The 11,782-nt window shown below is 49.1% G+C and overlaps 1 protein-coding gene across 2 annotated transcripts; it reads left to right on the top strand.

Annotated features, from left to right (window-relative positions):
• The first annotated feature begins 91 nt into the window (after positions 1-91).
• Cstf1 (cleavage stimulation factor subunit 1) lies at positions 92-10,505 on the top strand. Of its 2 annotated transcripts, none has more exons than XM_027423275.2 (6): positions 92-224; positions 2,130-2,327; positions 4,559-4,836; positions 4,961-5,158; positions 5,965-6,355; positions 8,363-10,505. In XM_027423275.2, the coding sequence occupies exons 2-6, from the start codon at positions 2,159-2,161 to the stop codon at positions 8,620-8,622; spliced, it is 1,296 nt and encodes a 431-aa protein (XP_027279076.1). In that variant the 5' UTR covers positions 92-224; positions 2,130-2,158; the 3' UTR covers positions 8,623-10,505. The 2 variants fall into 2 exon arrangements, with proteins under 2 accessions (XP_027279076.1, XP_027279075.1); XM_027423274.2 differs by lacking the exon at positions 92-224 and adding an exon at positions 302-423.
• The last annotated feature ends 1,277 nt before the right edge of the window (positions 10,506-11,782 follow it).

Here is an 11,782-nt window from a genome sequence, read left to right as displayed (position 1 = left end):
TCCTGTGATTGGCCCGCCGTGAACGCGACGACGGGAAGCTCGTTCCGGGCCGTAGCCGGGGCGCAGGCGCACTGAGCCGTCAGCGCCCGGAAGTGGTGCGCCAACGGCCTGTCCGATCTGTGGCCGTTCTGTCGTTCGCCGTGCTCCCCAGGATCGGGCGTTTGCCGGTCACACAGCAGCCCTTCGGGTTCAGGGTTGCCGCGAAGGTGATCAGCTCGGAGGAGGTGAGTGAGCGTCTCGAACGTGCCAGTGAGTAAGATGGCGAGAAGGGCAGGCTGGCCGAGTGAGCGGGAGGGTGCTCGGCGCTCGGCTGCCTGCCCTTGGCGCGTGCGCAGTGGGCGTGCGCTCGGAGCGATCGATCGGGCACGATTCGCGCCTCCATCTTTCCAGAAGAGAGCGGGAGACCGGGACCCTGATCCGGGGGTACGGAACGGGCTCGGGTGGCAGGCGCAGGGAGACGGGCTGGTGCGGGCGCCGGGGGCTGGCGTGGAGAGGGCCCGGAGCCAGCGGAGAGGGTGGCGGGAGGCCGGACGCCCCGGAGCCGAGCGGCCCGGCCTGCACCCCGAGCCAGCGAGCGAGCGAGCGAGCCTCGGGCCTGGGTCCCGGCGGCTCCCTGCTTTCCCCTCCGCCCGAGCGGGGTGGGCCCCCTGCAGCCCCGGGCCGGGCTCCTCCCGCCCGCCCGTGCTTCCTCCCGGGGACTCGGGTGAAGGCTCGGCCGCCGCCCCCCCCACCCCCCTTTACACCTCGAGACCCAGCCCCGGGCGTCCCTGGCGGGAGCGGAGGCTGCGCGGACCGGCCCTCACCCTTGGGGGCCGGCTGTAGCCTGACCGGGTGCCCTGGAAACTTTCTGGAACTCGTGTCACTCTCTGTCGAGTCCCAGTGTCTCATGCAAGGGTTAGGCTTGTACACGCTTATTTCTAACGTGAAGTGCACGAGTCTCTGGATGCCTGCGTGTCGAGATTAATGCCGATCGGGTGCTCGGGGTCGTCGTACCCGGCGGTAGCAAGAGCTCGATGAGTGGTAACTGTTGAGGTCTCCCGACAGTGCCGTGCTGTGTGTGGCCTGGAGGGTCCTGCTGCTGCTGCTGCTGCTGCTGCTGCTGCTGCTGTTGTTACTGAGCCTAGGGCGTCTGGCAGGCTTAGCAAACACTGTAACCCCTGTCTGTAACCCCCAGTCCTCCCCTCCCGCTGTTCCCAGATTCCGATAGCCAAACTCTAACCGCACACGTACTGGTAATTATCAGATTATTTGCCCAAGTTGGTAACTGAAGCCGGCGTCTTCAGTTGCGTTTCATGTTCATGGACTGGAGAGCTTAAATCCTTCCAAGTAAAACTGAGAGGAGCATAATCTGTTGAGATGTTTGCATTTCTTATTTGTTTTGGTGGTATCATTTTAGGTTTGGTTGTGACAGGGTCTCACTATGCAGCCCTGGCCGGCCTCCTGTGTTGTAGACCAGACTGGTCTCAAAATCACAGGGATCTGCCTGCCTCTGCCTCCCAAGTGCTGGAACTAAAGACAGGGGGCCACCATGCCCAGCATTTGGCAACATTTTCTTAAACAGCTCAAGTTGTCATTGTTCCAGAACATTATACTTGGCTTATTTTTCATTTTCTGATCCTCCTTTGTTTTTTGTGATGTATTTATGTGTTCATTTACTAACTCAAGTAATATAATTTTAGTAATAAGCTTGGTTGCCTGAAAACAGGTTTTAAAATAATAAAAAGGTCATCCGTAGGTTTATAGTCCAGCTGGTGAGAACGGTAAAAATAGTCCAGGCGTCCGACAAAGAAAGTGTCAGCTGTCTGCCTATTGTAGGCACCAGTGTTAACAGGAGAGAGGGAAGGAATAGTAACAGAGAATACCATGAGGGGTTCCATGGTAACCGTCGGTGGCAATATTTGAATGGTTTCTGTATGCCAAGCACCCACCTCTCTCTGCACTTTGTGTGTGCCATCTTGATTAACCTCCAGTGACATAGGTAGCAGCTGAGGAGCCTGAACCAAGAAAAACAAGGTCACCATCCAAAGATAATACAGCCAGTCAGGCTGAGGTGGCCTGGGAGAGTGACCGGTGCTGCTGCTAGCAACTGAGTGCCTCTGCTTTCCACTCAGTGCTGTTTTCTCTTGCAGCCGTCAGGGAAACTGTCCTCTTGTGCAAAATGTACAGAACCAAAGTGGGCTTGAAGGACCGCCAACAGCTCTACAAGCTGATCATTAGCCAGCTGCTCTACGACGGCTATATTAGCATCGCCAATGGCCTCATCAACGAGATCAAGCCCCAGTCGGTGTGCGCACCCTCCGAGCAGCTCCTGCATCTCATCAAACTAGGTAAGCTACGAGTGTGGATCCATACATCCCAGAGTGACAGGGTAGGTGTTTTCCCGGGAGGTTTTTGAGGTTATTTCTGTGTAATTTCGATGTCTAGTGTGTGCCAAGTCCAGTGTTGGGTACTGAAGAGGTAGGTGAAGTCCAAGTGATGAAATTGGTTCAGGGTTAATGTATTTGTACAGCACATCTGGACACTTCCTTCAGGTGTCAGGGGCAGTTGCTCTCTCACCCCTTTAAAGCTAATTCTTCTGTCCTCCCCAGATTCCTTTGCTTGGTTACTCGGTCACAGTGTTCCGTTTCCCTCTTACAAACTATCTGAAAGTTGCTTTGTTCTTTGAATCATTTCCACACGTTCTCCACCTTCCCACTCCCTACTCACCGAAAGACCAGAATCTCTGTCAATATCAGGACCTTGTGTTGGTCATTGGTATTTCCTGGCACCCATACCCTCAACAGGGTTTTGAATTACCCAGCTGGGTCTTTGTGTCACTCCCAACATTTGGGAAGTTTGTTTAGTTTAAAGTTGCTTTCAATCAGCAAGTGGACACACATACACACACTTTATTCTGGGTTGGAATGGAAGCTTACATAACAACAGATGTGTTCACAAAAGATATCACCACACAGAGCACATTTATTCCCTTGACCTGATAATGTCACTTGTGAAACTGTCCTAAGGAGGAAATGGTAAATTAAAATGTTCCTCAAACAGAAATTTTAAGTATTTTTAACTTTAAATTTAAGGTTTTGATTCTAGATATCCATAAAAGTGTGTAATGTTGAAGCAGTACAATGTTGAAGACTTGTGCTGATGATTTTTTTTAAGTGTTTAAACAACCAAGCAAGTCCCAAGTTATAGCACAAGCCTGCGTATGTGTTGAAAAGCAAGAGCTGTGTGCACAGGAAGAGCCCACAAAAGTTCTTCATGTGTTTCGATTCCTCCTGTAGCAGTCACAGTTATTGTTCATGTGATATATATGAGGTTATTTTTTAAATCCAACTCTTTCTTGTTAAGGGTCTTTTTGAAGAGTGGCTTTTATTTTTTATTATTATTATTATTACTACTTTTTTACTGTTTTGAGTGTTTGGGTGTGTGGCCTGCGTGTATGTCTGTGCACTGCATGTGTGCCATGCCCCTGGAGGGCAGAAGAGGTGTTAGAGTCCCTGGGACTAGAGTTGCAGACAGTTGTGATCCGCCATGTGGGAATTTAACCACATCTTTTGAAAGAGTAGTCCAAGCGATTAACTGTTGAGCCATCTCTCCAACCTCTGTGTTTTATTTTGTTCTGATTTTTTAGGTGTATTTTATGTGTGTGAGTTTTGCCTGTATGTATACCATGTGCATGCCTGGTGCCCACAGAAGTCAGAAAAGGCCATCCAGTCTCCTAGAACTGGAACCATAGATGGTTATGGTTCACCATGTGGATAGTGGGAACTGAACCTGAGGACAAGGACTCTTAACCACTGAACCACCTTTCCAGCCTCCTTTTTTGTTTTGGAGACAAAGTTTCATTTTGTAGCCCTGGCTGGCCTAGAACTTACTATGTAGACTGGCCTCAGCTCACCTGCCTCTGCCTCCCATGAGAAATGGAGTTAAGGTGGGCTCCGTCGTGCCCAGCTTTTTGTTTACCTTCTTGCTTGTTTGAGATCCGATCTCTTGTCTCCCAAGCTACCTTAAACTCTATGTAAGTGAAGTGAATCTTGAACTCACGATCCTCCTGCCTCAGCCTTCAAAGTTCTGATGTCACAGGCAAGCATATTATTTATAAACTTAAGCATGGCATTCTTTGAAAGCATTTCACTCATGTCAGGCGTGTAGCTAATTCACACCAAAACTGCTACTAACTGATCACAGCCCTAAAGATTAGAATTCAGAGCTGGAGACACAGCTCAGTGACAGGGTATCTGCCTGGCAGGTGTGAGGCCCTAGGTTGTCCTCAACACCATAAAATAAGCAAAGTGTCCTTTTCCCATTCTAAATGGGGAAAATAAATTAAATTGCTACTGTTTTTATTGCATTTTATAGGTGTTAAAAAGTGAATTTGGCTGTGGAAGTATACCTTTCCACAACCCATTCTGCCTGCAGCAGTGTGCATATTTACATAGGATAGGCAGGGTGTGTGATTTGTCCAACATTTGGTGACATTGGTAGACATCGTTCTCACTTTAGATCCAGAAATGGTCTTTGAATTTAACAGCTTTTCTCATGCTCTTAATTTTGATTCCTTCAGGGATGGAAAACGATGACACTGCAGTTCAGTATGCAATTGGTCGCTCAGATACAGTTGCACCTGGCACAGGGATTGACCTGGAGTTTGATGCAGATGTCCAGACAATGTCGCCCGAGGCTTCCGAGTATGAAACCTGCTATGTCACTTCCCACAAAGGCCCATGCCGCGTGGCCACCTATAGCAGAGATGGGCAGTTAATAGCCACAGGGTCTGCTGACGCTTCCATAAAGATACTGGACACGGAGAGAATGTTGGCCAAAAGTGCCATGCCCATTGAGGTACCACTGCTCCAGACAGCGCAGCTGTGTGCTCACCAGCTCTGGTTTGCCCCGAGGGACTGGGGGCTTAGACCAGCTGCCTCTGTACCTTGAGCATCTTTCTCTCCTTTTCTTGTTGGTCCAGGTCATGATGAATGAGACTGCACAACAGAACATGGAGAACCACCCAGTGATTCGAACTCTGTATGACCACGTGGATGAAGTCACGTGTCTTGCTTTTCACCCTACAGAACAGATCCTGGCCTCGGGCTCAAGGGATTATACTCTAAAATTGTTTGATTATTCCAAACCGTCTGCAAAAAGAGCCTTCAAATACATTCAGGTTAGAGACTAGAGGAGCACATGACTTCTTTTTAGATGAGATATTTTATGGCTATTTTCTTAAGTTTCGGGTATTTTGTGACCATTTTTTTCCAGGTGGTCTCATTGATCACCCTATAAAGGACATGCCCTGGGTGGCACTTAGAGCAAACTCTGTTGGTATATGGGTCACAGTTGTCCTCTGCCCAGGTAGGACAGCAGACTAGCCAGGCATAGTGGATCACACTAATCCCAGTATTCAGGAGACTAGGCAGGAGGATTGTCACAAATTCAAGGCTGCCTGCTTCATAGTTGGTTCCTTGCCTGCTTGGGCTATATATCAAGGGGCAGGGGATGGGTCGCTTTCATGACACTGTGGGTTCAAGCCTAGGGACTGGGAAAAAACAAAACCAAAACAAGCAAAAGCCTACCTTACCTAAAAGCATACCTTACAGCCACCAGAGTTCCCTGTTGGAACTGTTGAGTGTCCCAGAAAAGCGACCTGTGGTCCCCTCTTGGGTCTGCGTTGCAGAAATGCTCGTGTTTTCAGAAGCAGCCTCCATCAGGCATTGGCTGGCTTCTCCTTAGTATTTGCTGCCCCAGGGTGGATTCGGAAAGCTGTTTGATCTCTGGCTGTGAGTGCAGCTCCCTTAATCCATTTGCAAGGGTCCATCTGATTTCATCCCATGTCCACTCGCAAGTGAAGCTCCGGTCTGGTTTTAGGAATAACGGATGAGGAAATAGTTTTCTGCATCCCGGGACGTGCTCTTCTCCTGCGGCTTGCTGGGTCAGGTGCTGGTGACTGACACTGTGCCTCTGTCCTCACAGGAAGCTGAGATGCTGCGCTCCATCTCTTTCCACCCTTCAGGGGACTTTATCCTGGTTGGGACTCAGCATCCTACACTCCGCCTTTATGATATCAACACCTTCCAGTGTTTTGTCTCGTGCAATCCCCAAGACCAGCACACTGATGCCATCTGTTCCGTTAGCTACAACCCTAGCGCCAACATGTATGTCACCGGCAGCAAGGACGGCTGCATTAAGCTGTGGGATGGCGTGTCCAATCGTTGCATCACAACCTTCGAGAAAGCTCACGATGGCGCAGAAGTCTGTTCTGCCATCTTCTCCAAGAATTCCAAGTACATCCTCTCGAGTGGAAAGGACTCTGTAGCTAAGCTCTGGGAAATATCCACAGGGCGGACGCTGGTGAGGTACACAGGTGCGTGAGAAGGTGGTGCTGGGATTTCTCGGGGATCAGATTCCTGAGGAGTGAGCTACACTGGAGGAAAGGGGTTCCTAGCAGACGGGAAGAAAAGAAAGCTCAGTTCCCCGTTAGTCCCTGCTAGTCTCTAGTTTGTAGCAGCTGTGCCCATGGGCGCCTTTTATGGTGAGTCTTGAGTTTGCCAGTGTGGCGCTCAGTTGGGTCTGGGTACAGTGAGTGCTGTGTGCTGCTGCTGCACCTTGTTGTGTTCCACAGCACCCAAGAGTGCTGTTTGATAGGAGCCTCCCGGGAAGTTCTGCTGCCTACCTCTTGCAAGATGTGTGTGTCTCACCACACTAAACACACCGAGGTGGTAGCTTTCGGGGAGCCAGTGTTGTAAGGCACTCTCTGAGTTAGCATCTTGGAGAGGAACATGAAAGAGCTGGTGACATTCAGGCCACTAGGGTGCAGCACATTTCCCCTCTGTGTGGCACAAGCTAATTGCCTAAAGAGTCGCTTTTGTCATAACCCTTGGTAACTTTATGATATTTTATGTGGTGTCATTTTGGAAAATAAAACCAGGTGTTCCTTGCATGCAGAAGCAATGAGAGTGAGCGTGAAAATGCTCTGCTTACAGGTCAGCCCCTGCTGCTCTCCAGGGGATGATGTCCGATGTCCTGGGACAGACATGCACCGGACTGCTACCAAGAGCTGAGATTTTTGTGAGCACCTAGAGTGCGGTTTATTGGCAATTTTGTTTTTTTCCAAAGGACTGTATACATTACTGATTTCCTAATTCCCAAGTCAGCACCCTGACAGTCAGCATGTCAAGGTTCCCATTCTGGTTTTAAGATTTCCTTAGAATGCAAAGTGGTTTTGAATAGCAATGGAAAAGGGAAAACTGAAGGGGACATTGGGTTGTGTTAGTTCATCGTGTTTTTTTATGTGGTAGACAGGTCAGTCATCTTACTGTGTGGATAGGCTATGGATAGATCAGAAAAAGATGAGCCCAAATTTATAAGAAAAGAGCCAAAATTTGTAGTATTTCATAAAAGAAATTAAAATGGAAAATGAGTTCTAAGATGAGCAGTCTTACTGTAAAGCAAGAAGTAGAAGTGGGGACATCTTTTTTAGCACATCAAACCATCTCTAACTCAAAGGACTGTTGTTGTTTTATTGGTGAAAGTCTGCACATTTTACTGATGGCTCATTTGGTAAATATCTCAGAAAGATAATTTAGTGTCAAGTCAAAATTTTAAATTTGTGGTTTTTGTCACACTCTTACAGGTGAGTCCCTGTGCTTTCATACAGAGTGATGTCTGTCACCATTACTGGGAGTCAATGGACGTTAGGGACTTATGCAAATTAGAAGCCAGAGTCCACTGCAAAACACTGAGTGGGTCTGCCCTGCACCTGTTGCTCCATGCAGCCTTTGCAGAGGAACACTTGCATGGCGGGGCTTGTGTGTCTTGTGTTTTAATCCTCAACACCCTTGTGGGTAGGTTCCAGAGGTGAAAAAAGGAAAGTTTGAATTAGGACGTCATCTATACCCAAAGCCAAGGCCCCTCAGGAGTGTACACCTGCTAACTATGAAGGGTGTGTTTTCCTCCTAGCCATGTTCCTCTTACAGGTCTACACTGCAAACTCTTGAATGAAAGGAGCACGTGACCGCTAGTTTCTGCAGTTGGAAGTGCAAGGGTATTTGGGAGGCCATCCACCAAAATATAGCCTCATTAAGTAGTGAAATGCCCTGACTGTTTTACTCTTCTATACATTACCTGGTATTTGCAACATTCTTTGGTAGACACAAACTGAATGCCCAGCAGCAAGAATCATTAGTGATGCCAGACAGTGCCCAGCACCGTGGGTCTAAACTACCGTAGGCGATAAGTAGCATAGCACCAGGTTGGTGCCTGCAAGTGCATGAAAGTGAGCAGTGGCCCCGTGGGTAGCCCTGGAGGCGACAGTGTTGGCAGTGCTGCAACATGGAGAGGGTGTGAGGCTAACATGTTGTTTGTATGACAGGCGCGGGTCTGAGTGGACGGCAGGTGCACCGGACACAGGCTGTGTTTAACCACACTGAGGACTATATTTTGCTGCCGGACGAAAGGACCATCAGCCTCTGCTGCTGGGACTCTAGGACAGCTGAGCGCAGAAACCTGCTGTCCCTGGGCCACAACAACATCGTGCGCTGCATCGTGCACTCGCCCACCAACCCTGGCTTCATGACGTGCAGTGACGACTTCCGAGCTCGGTTCTGGTACCGCAGGTCCACCACTGACTGAGCTGGCCCCACTCCAAGGGTTCTCGTCTCAGGGTTCTGTCCTCCTCCCTGTGTCCTGCCGCCGCCGGCCGCAGTAGCCAGCAGTTCATACCATCTGCTGTGGTGTGCGGCCGCCTGGCTCCTGCCTTGGATTTGGACGTGGAAGCTCTTTTTTTACCTTGATGTAGAATTGTGGTGGGAAAAGTTGGAAACAGACCTGTGCACATTGTCCTGTTGCAGTGATTTCAGTGTGGTCACCACCAGCTGAGTGCAGGACTTGCCATGGCTTTCGGCTCTTGTGCCTGGAGAAGGACAGAATATTGAAGTACTTCGTGGCCCTCAGGGGAGTCTCTCACAAAGACTGCCATCAGGTTCTTCTGTCACCTCTTGAGCCTGTCCTGCCCCCTCTGTATCTCCTTCTCAGATGCATTTCGACACATGAGGAGGTCTGCAGCTCTGGGGACCTCTGGTTTTGTGCCCTTGGAACCACCTTGCAGGGACCCCAGTCCCATCCTGAGGTGATGTCATCCTGGTAATAAAGCTCAGATCTATGACCTCACTGTTCCTTCTTCTTCACTTCCATAAATCTAGGGTTTCTAAAGCCCTGTCTGCATCCCTGCAGCATCCTCTTGGTACCAGCTATGCTCATTGATATGAACGGTGACTGTCCCATCAGCCCAGTGAAGCAGGATGATCAGGAGATCAGGGCCTGCCTTGGCTAAATAGCCAGTTTGAGACCAGCCTTGGCTAGGCCCGCCTTTAATCCCAGCTCTCGGGAGGCAGAGGCAGATGGATCTCCAGGAGATCCTACCCTGGACTACATAATGAGTTCCAGGACAGCCAGAACTACATAGTGAGGCCTCGTCTCAAAAAACAAACAAAATGGATGGTAATGATTTACTGGGATATATAATCAAAAATTTATCCAGTCTCTTAAGCCCCAAGAGCCTGCTAATGTCCCAAGCTGACAGTAACTTGTCACCTGGGTGCACAGGGAACACTCTTTGGGGCTTTCGGCAACAGTCTGGTGCATCTGTCTCCAAGTGTCCAGGAATCTGACGGTGTCTCTCTGTGTCTGTCTGATGTAGGTGAACCAGCCCTGTGAGCGTCTCTTACTAACAAAGTTTGCTCTATTTCTCCTGAAGAAAAATCCCAGGGACCTGGAAGCAGTGTGAGATCACTGATAAAGTAGTGGCTAGGCCACAGTGAGTCGTTGCTGTGTTGTGGGGACTCTGACACAAACATTCCTTCCAGCCTCACCACTAAGGGGTGGGGGGGGCACTGGGTTTGGGGTCGCAATCCTGAAGAGCTGTATTTTTGTGCCCACAGTAAGTGTAAACTTACACTTTTATTTTGCATTCTTATTCTCCAGTATTTGAACATGGCCACCTGGGGGCGCTACCCATAAGATTATAAGAAAGCCACTAGTTAGGGACAAGGGCAGTCACTCTATCCACCAGCTCCCCACTTGTTCCTCTGACTTCCCTGTTGCTTTCAGGCTGCGACACTACAGAGCAGAGGCTCACCGCCTCTCTTAGCCTCTGCACTCCAGCCAAGCTGCCAGGATTGTACGCATCACTTGTGAATGAAAACAGGAATGCCGCTTCGTGCAGTCCTGGGCTAGTCTCAGTGGCTGTGGTTTCAGGACTGACATTTACAAGATCAAAGTTCTCTTCTCTGTTTCCAAAATAGTTTCCTCCCCTCCCTCTATCCCTTCCGCTACCCTGCTTTTTAACAGCCGGTGTAAATGTCAAGACTGTCGCACGAACTTGGTGTTTACATCTTGACAGTTGTACTGCATCACACCCCAGCATTTATACCTGGTCAGATTAATCTATGCCTTCTGTGTTGTTTTTAAAAGATGCGATTTCTAAAATAAACTTTTTTATATAATGGTAACGTAAAGCTAGTTTGTGTTTTTGGAGATTGCCGTGAGCCTTCCCACACTTGAATGGCAGTTCTTAAGCCATAATGGTGGGCGGGGCATTTCACAGCGTGGCACTTGTGCTAGGGTCCTAGCTGCATTCTTGCAGGCTCTTTCCTCTGCTGAACAGAAAGGACTTGGTATAGTTCCCTTCCTTCAAATCAGTTCAAGGAAACTTTTTGCTTTGTATCTCGGTATTCTTTAGAAAAGCAATATGGGAGAGTCTGGTCTCAGCTCTGGCCCTGACTTGATAGGTAGTGGAGGTAGCCAGTGCTGTGGGAGGAGAGTCCCTTCGGTGTCCAAAGGCTTTCAGCTCTATTCTCCAACCAACTCTTGAGCGAGTGGAGTTTGTTTGAGAGTACTGTGGTGTACACAAGCTCAGGGATAAAGGACAGCATTTGCTCTCAGGAAGATTTGTGAAAGTGAATGAGCCCTCCGGAAACCCTTGAGTTCAAATGTGAGCAGAATTTTTTTTTTAAGATGTAAATGGTACAGCTAGCAAGAAAGCAAGAGAAACAAGAAAACACGCAGAGATTAGCAGTGTTGGAGCCAGCAGACTCAGCATTCTTTGTTGTGATTTAAGTTCCAGAAAGTAAGATTGACACCACCACCACCCCCCCCCCCATAACAGACGAACCTCACAAAAAATGGGCATGTCTGCCCTAGCTTGGGAGTTTACAGGAAGAGCAGGATGGTGCAGTGGGGAAGGTCTCCAAGAGCCAGCCTTGTGCAAGCTGTACCTCAAACCCACATGGAACTGTGGAACTGTTACCACTCAAAAACCCCTGGGAGAAAGTCAACTGAGAAATTGAAAGCTGTCTCCAATAGGAAAGCAGCCACAAGTGCCTTACAGAGTCTCTAGGAGAGAACATATCTGAACCCCAGGCCTCGATTCTCCCAGGTGACAGGATCGTGAGCTCACTCTCAGGATATATGAGGACACAAGCCAACCAGCAAACACCAACAGACGTGTAGAGTTAGGATCATCCATGTAAAATATGTACAAGTGTGGATTATGTCCAAAGAGCCAAGACAAAGTAAACTGGGAGCTAGAGATGTAGCCCAACTAGTAGATTTCCTATCCCAGGTTCCCTCCCTGGCGTCACATGAACCAGGCTTGGTGGCACATACTGCAGCCCCAGCACTTGGAAAAGGGATACGACCTCAGATGTTCAAGGTTACCCTTGGCTGTGTAGAAGTTGAAGGCCAGACTGTTCCAGAAGTAAAAAGCCTGCGTAGTGCTATACTTGTGTAACCT

Source organism: Cricetulus griseus, chromosome 6 (assembly GCF_003668045.3).
Source record: "Cricetulus griseus strain 17A/GY chromosome 6, alternate assembly CriGri-PICRH-1.0, whole genome shotgun sequence".
Lineage (NCBI taxonomy): Eukaryota > Metazoa > Chordata > Mammalia > Rodentia > Cricetidae > Cricetulus > Cricetulus griseus.
The sequence above is the reverse complement of the archived record's forward strand: the minus strand, read 5'-3'. Positions and strand labels throughout refer to the sequence as shown.

Bases quoted from the DNA above. Each gene is read 5' to 3' on its own strand.
- Cstf1 (XM_027423275.2), top strand. From the start codon at position 2,159: ATGTACAGAACCAAAGTGGGCTTGAAGGACCGCCAACAGCTCTACAAG. The intron at 4,837-4,960 runs GTACCACTGCTC...TTGTTGGTCCAG, and splicing joins AAAGTGCCATGCCCATTGAG to GTCATGATGAATGAGACTGC. The intron at 6,356-8,362 runs GTGCGTGAGAAG...TTTGTATGACAG, and splicing joins GACGCTGGTGAGGTACACAG to GCGCGGGTCTGAGTGGACGG.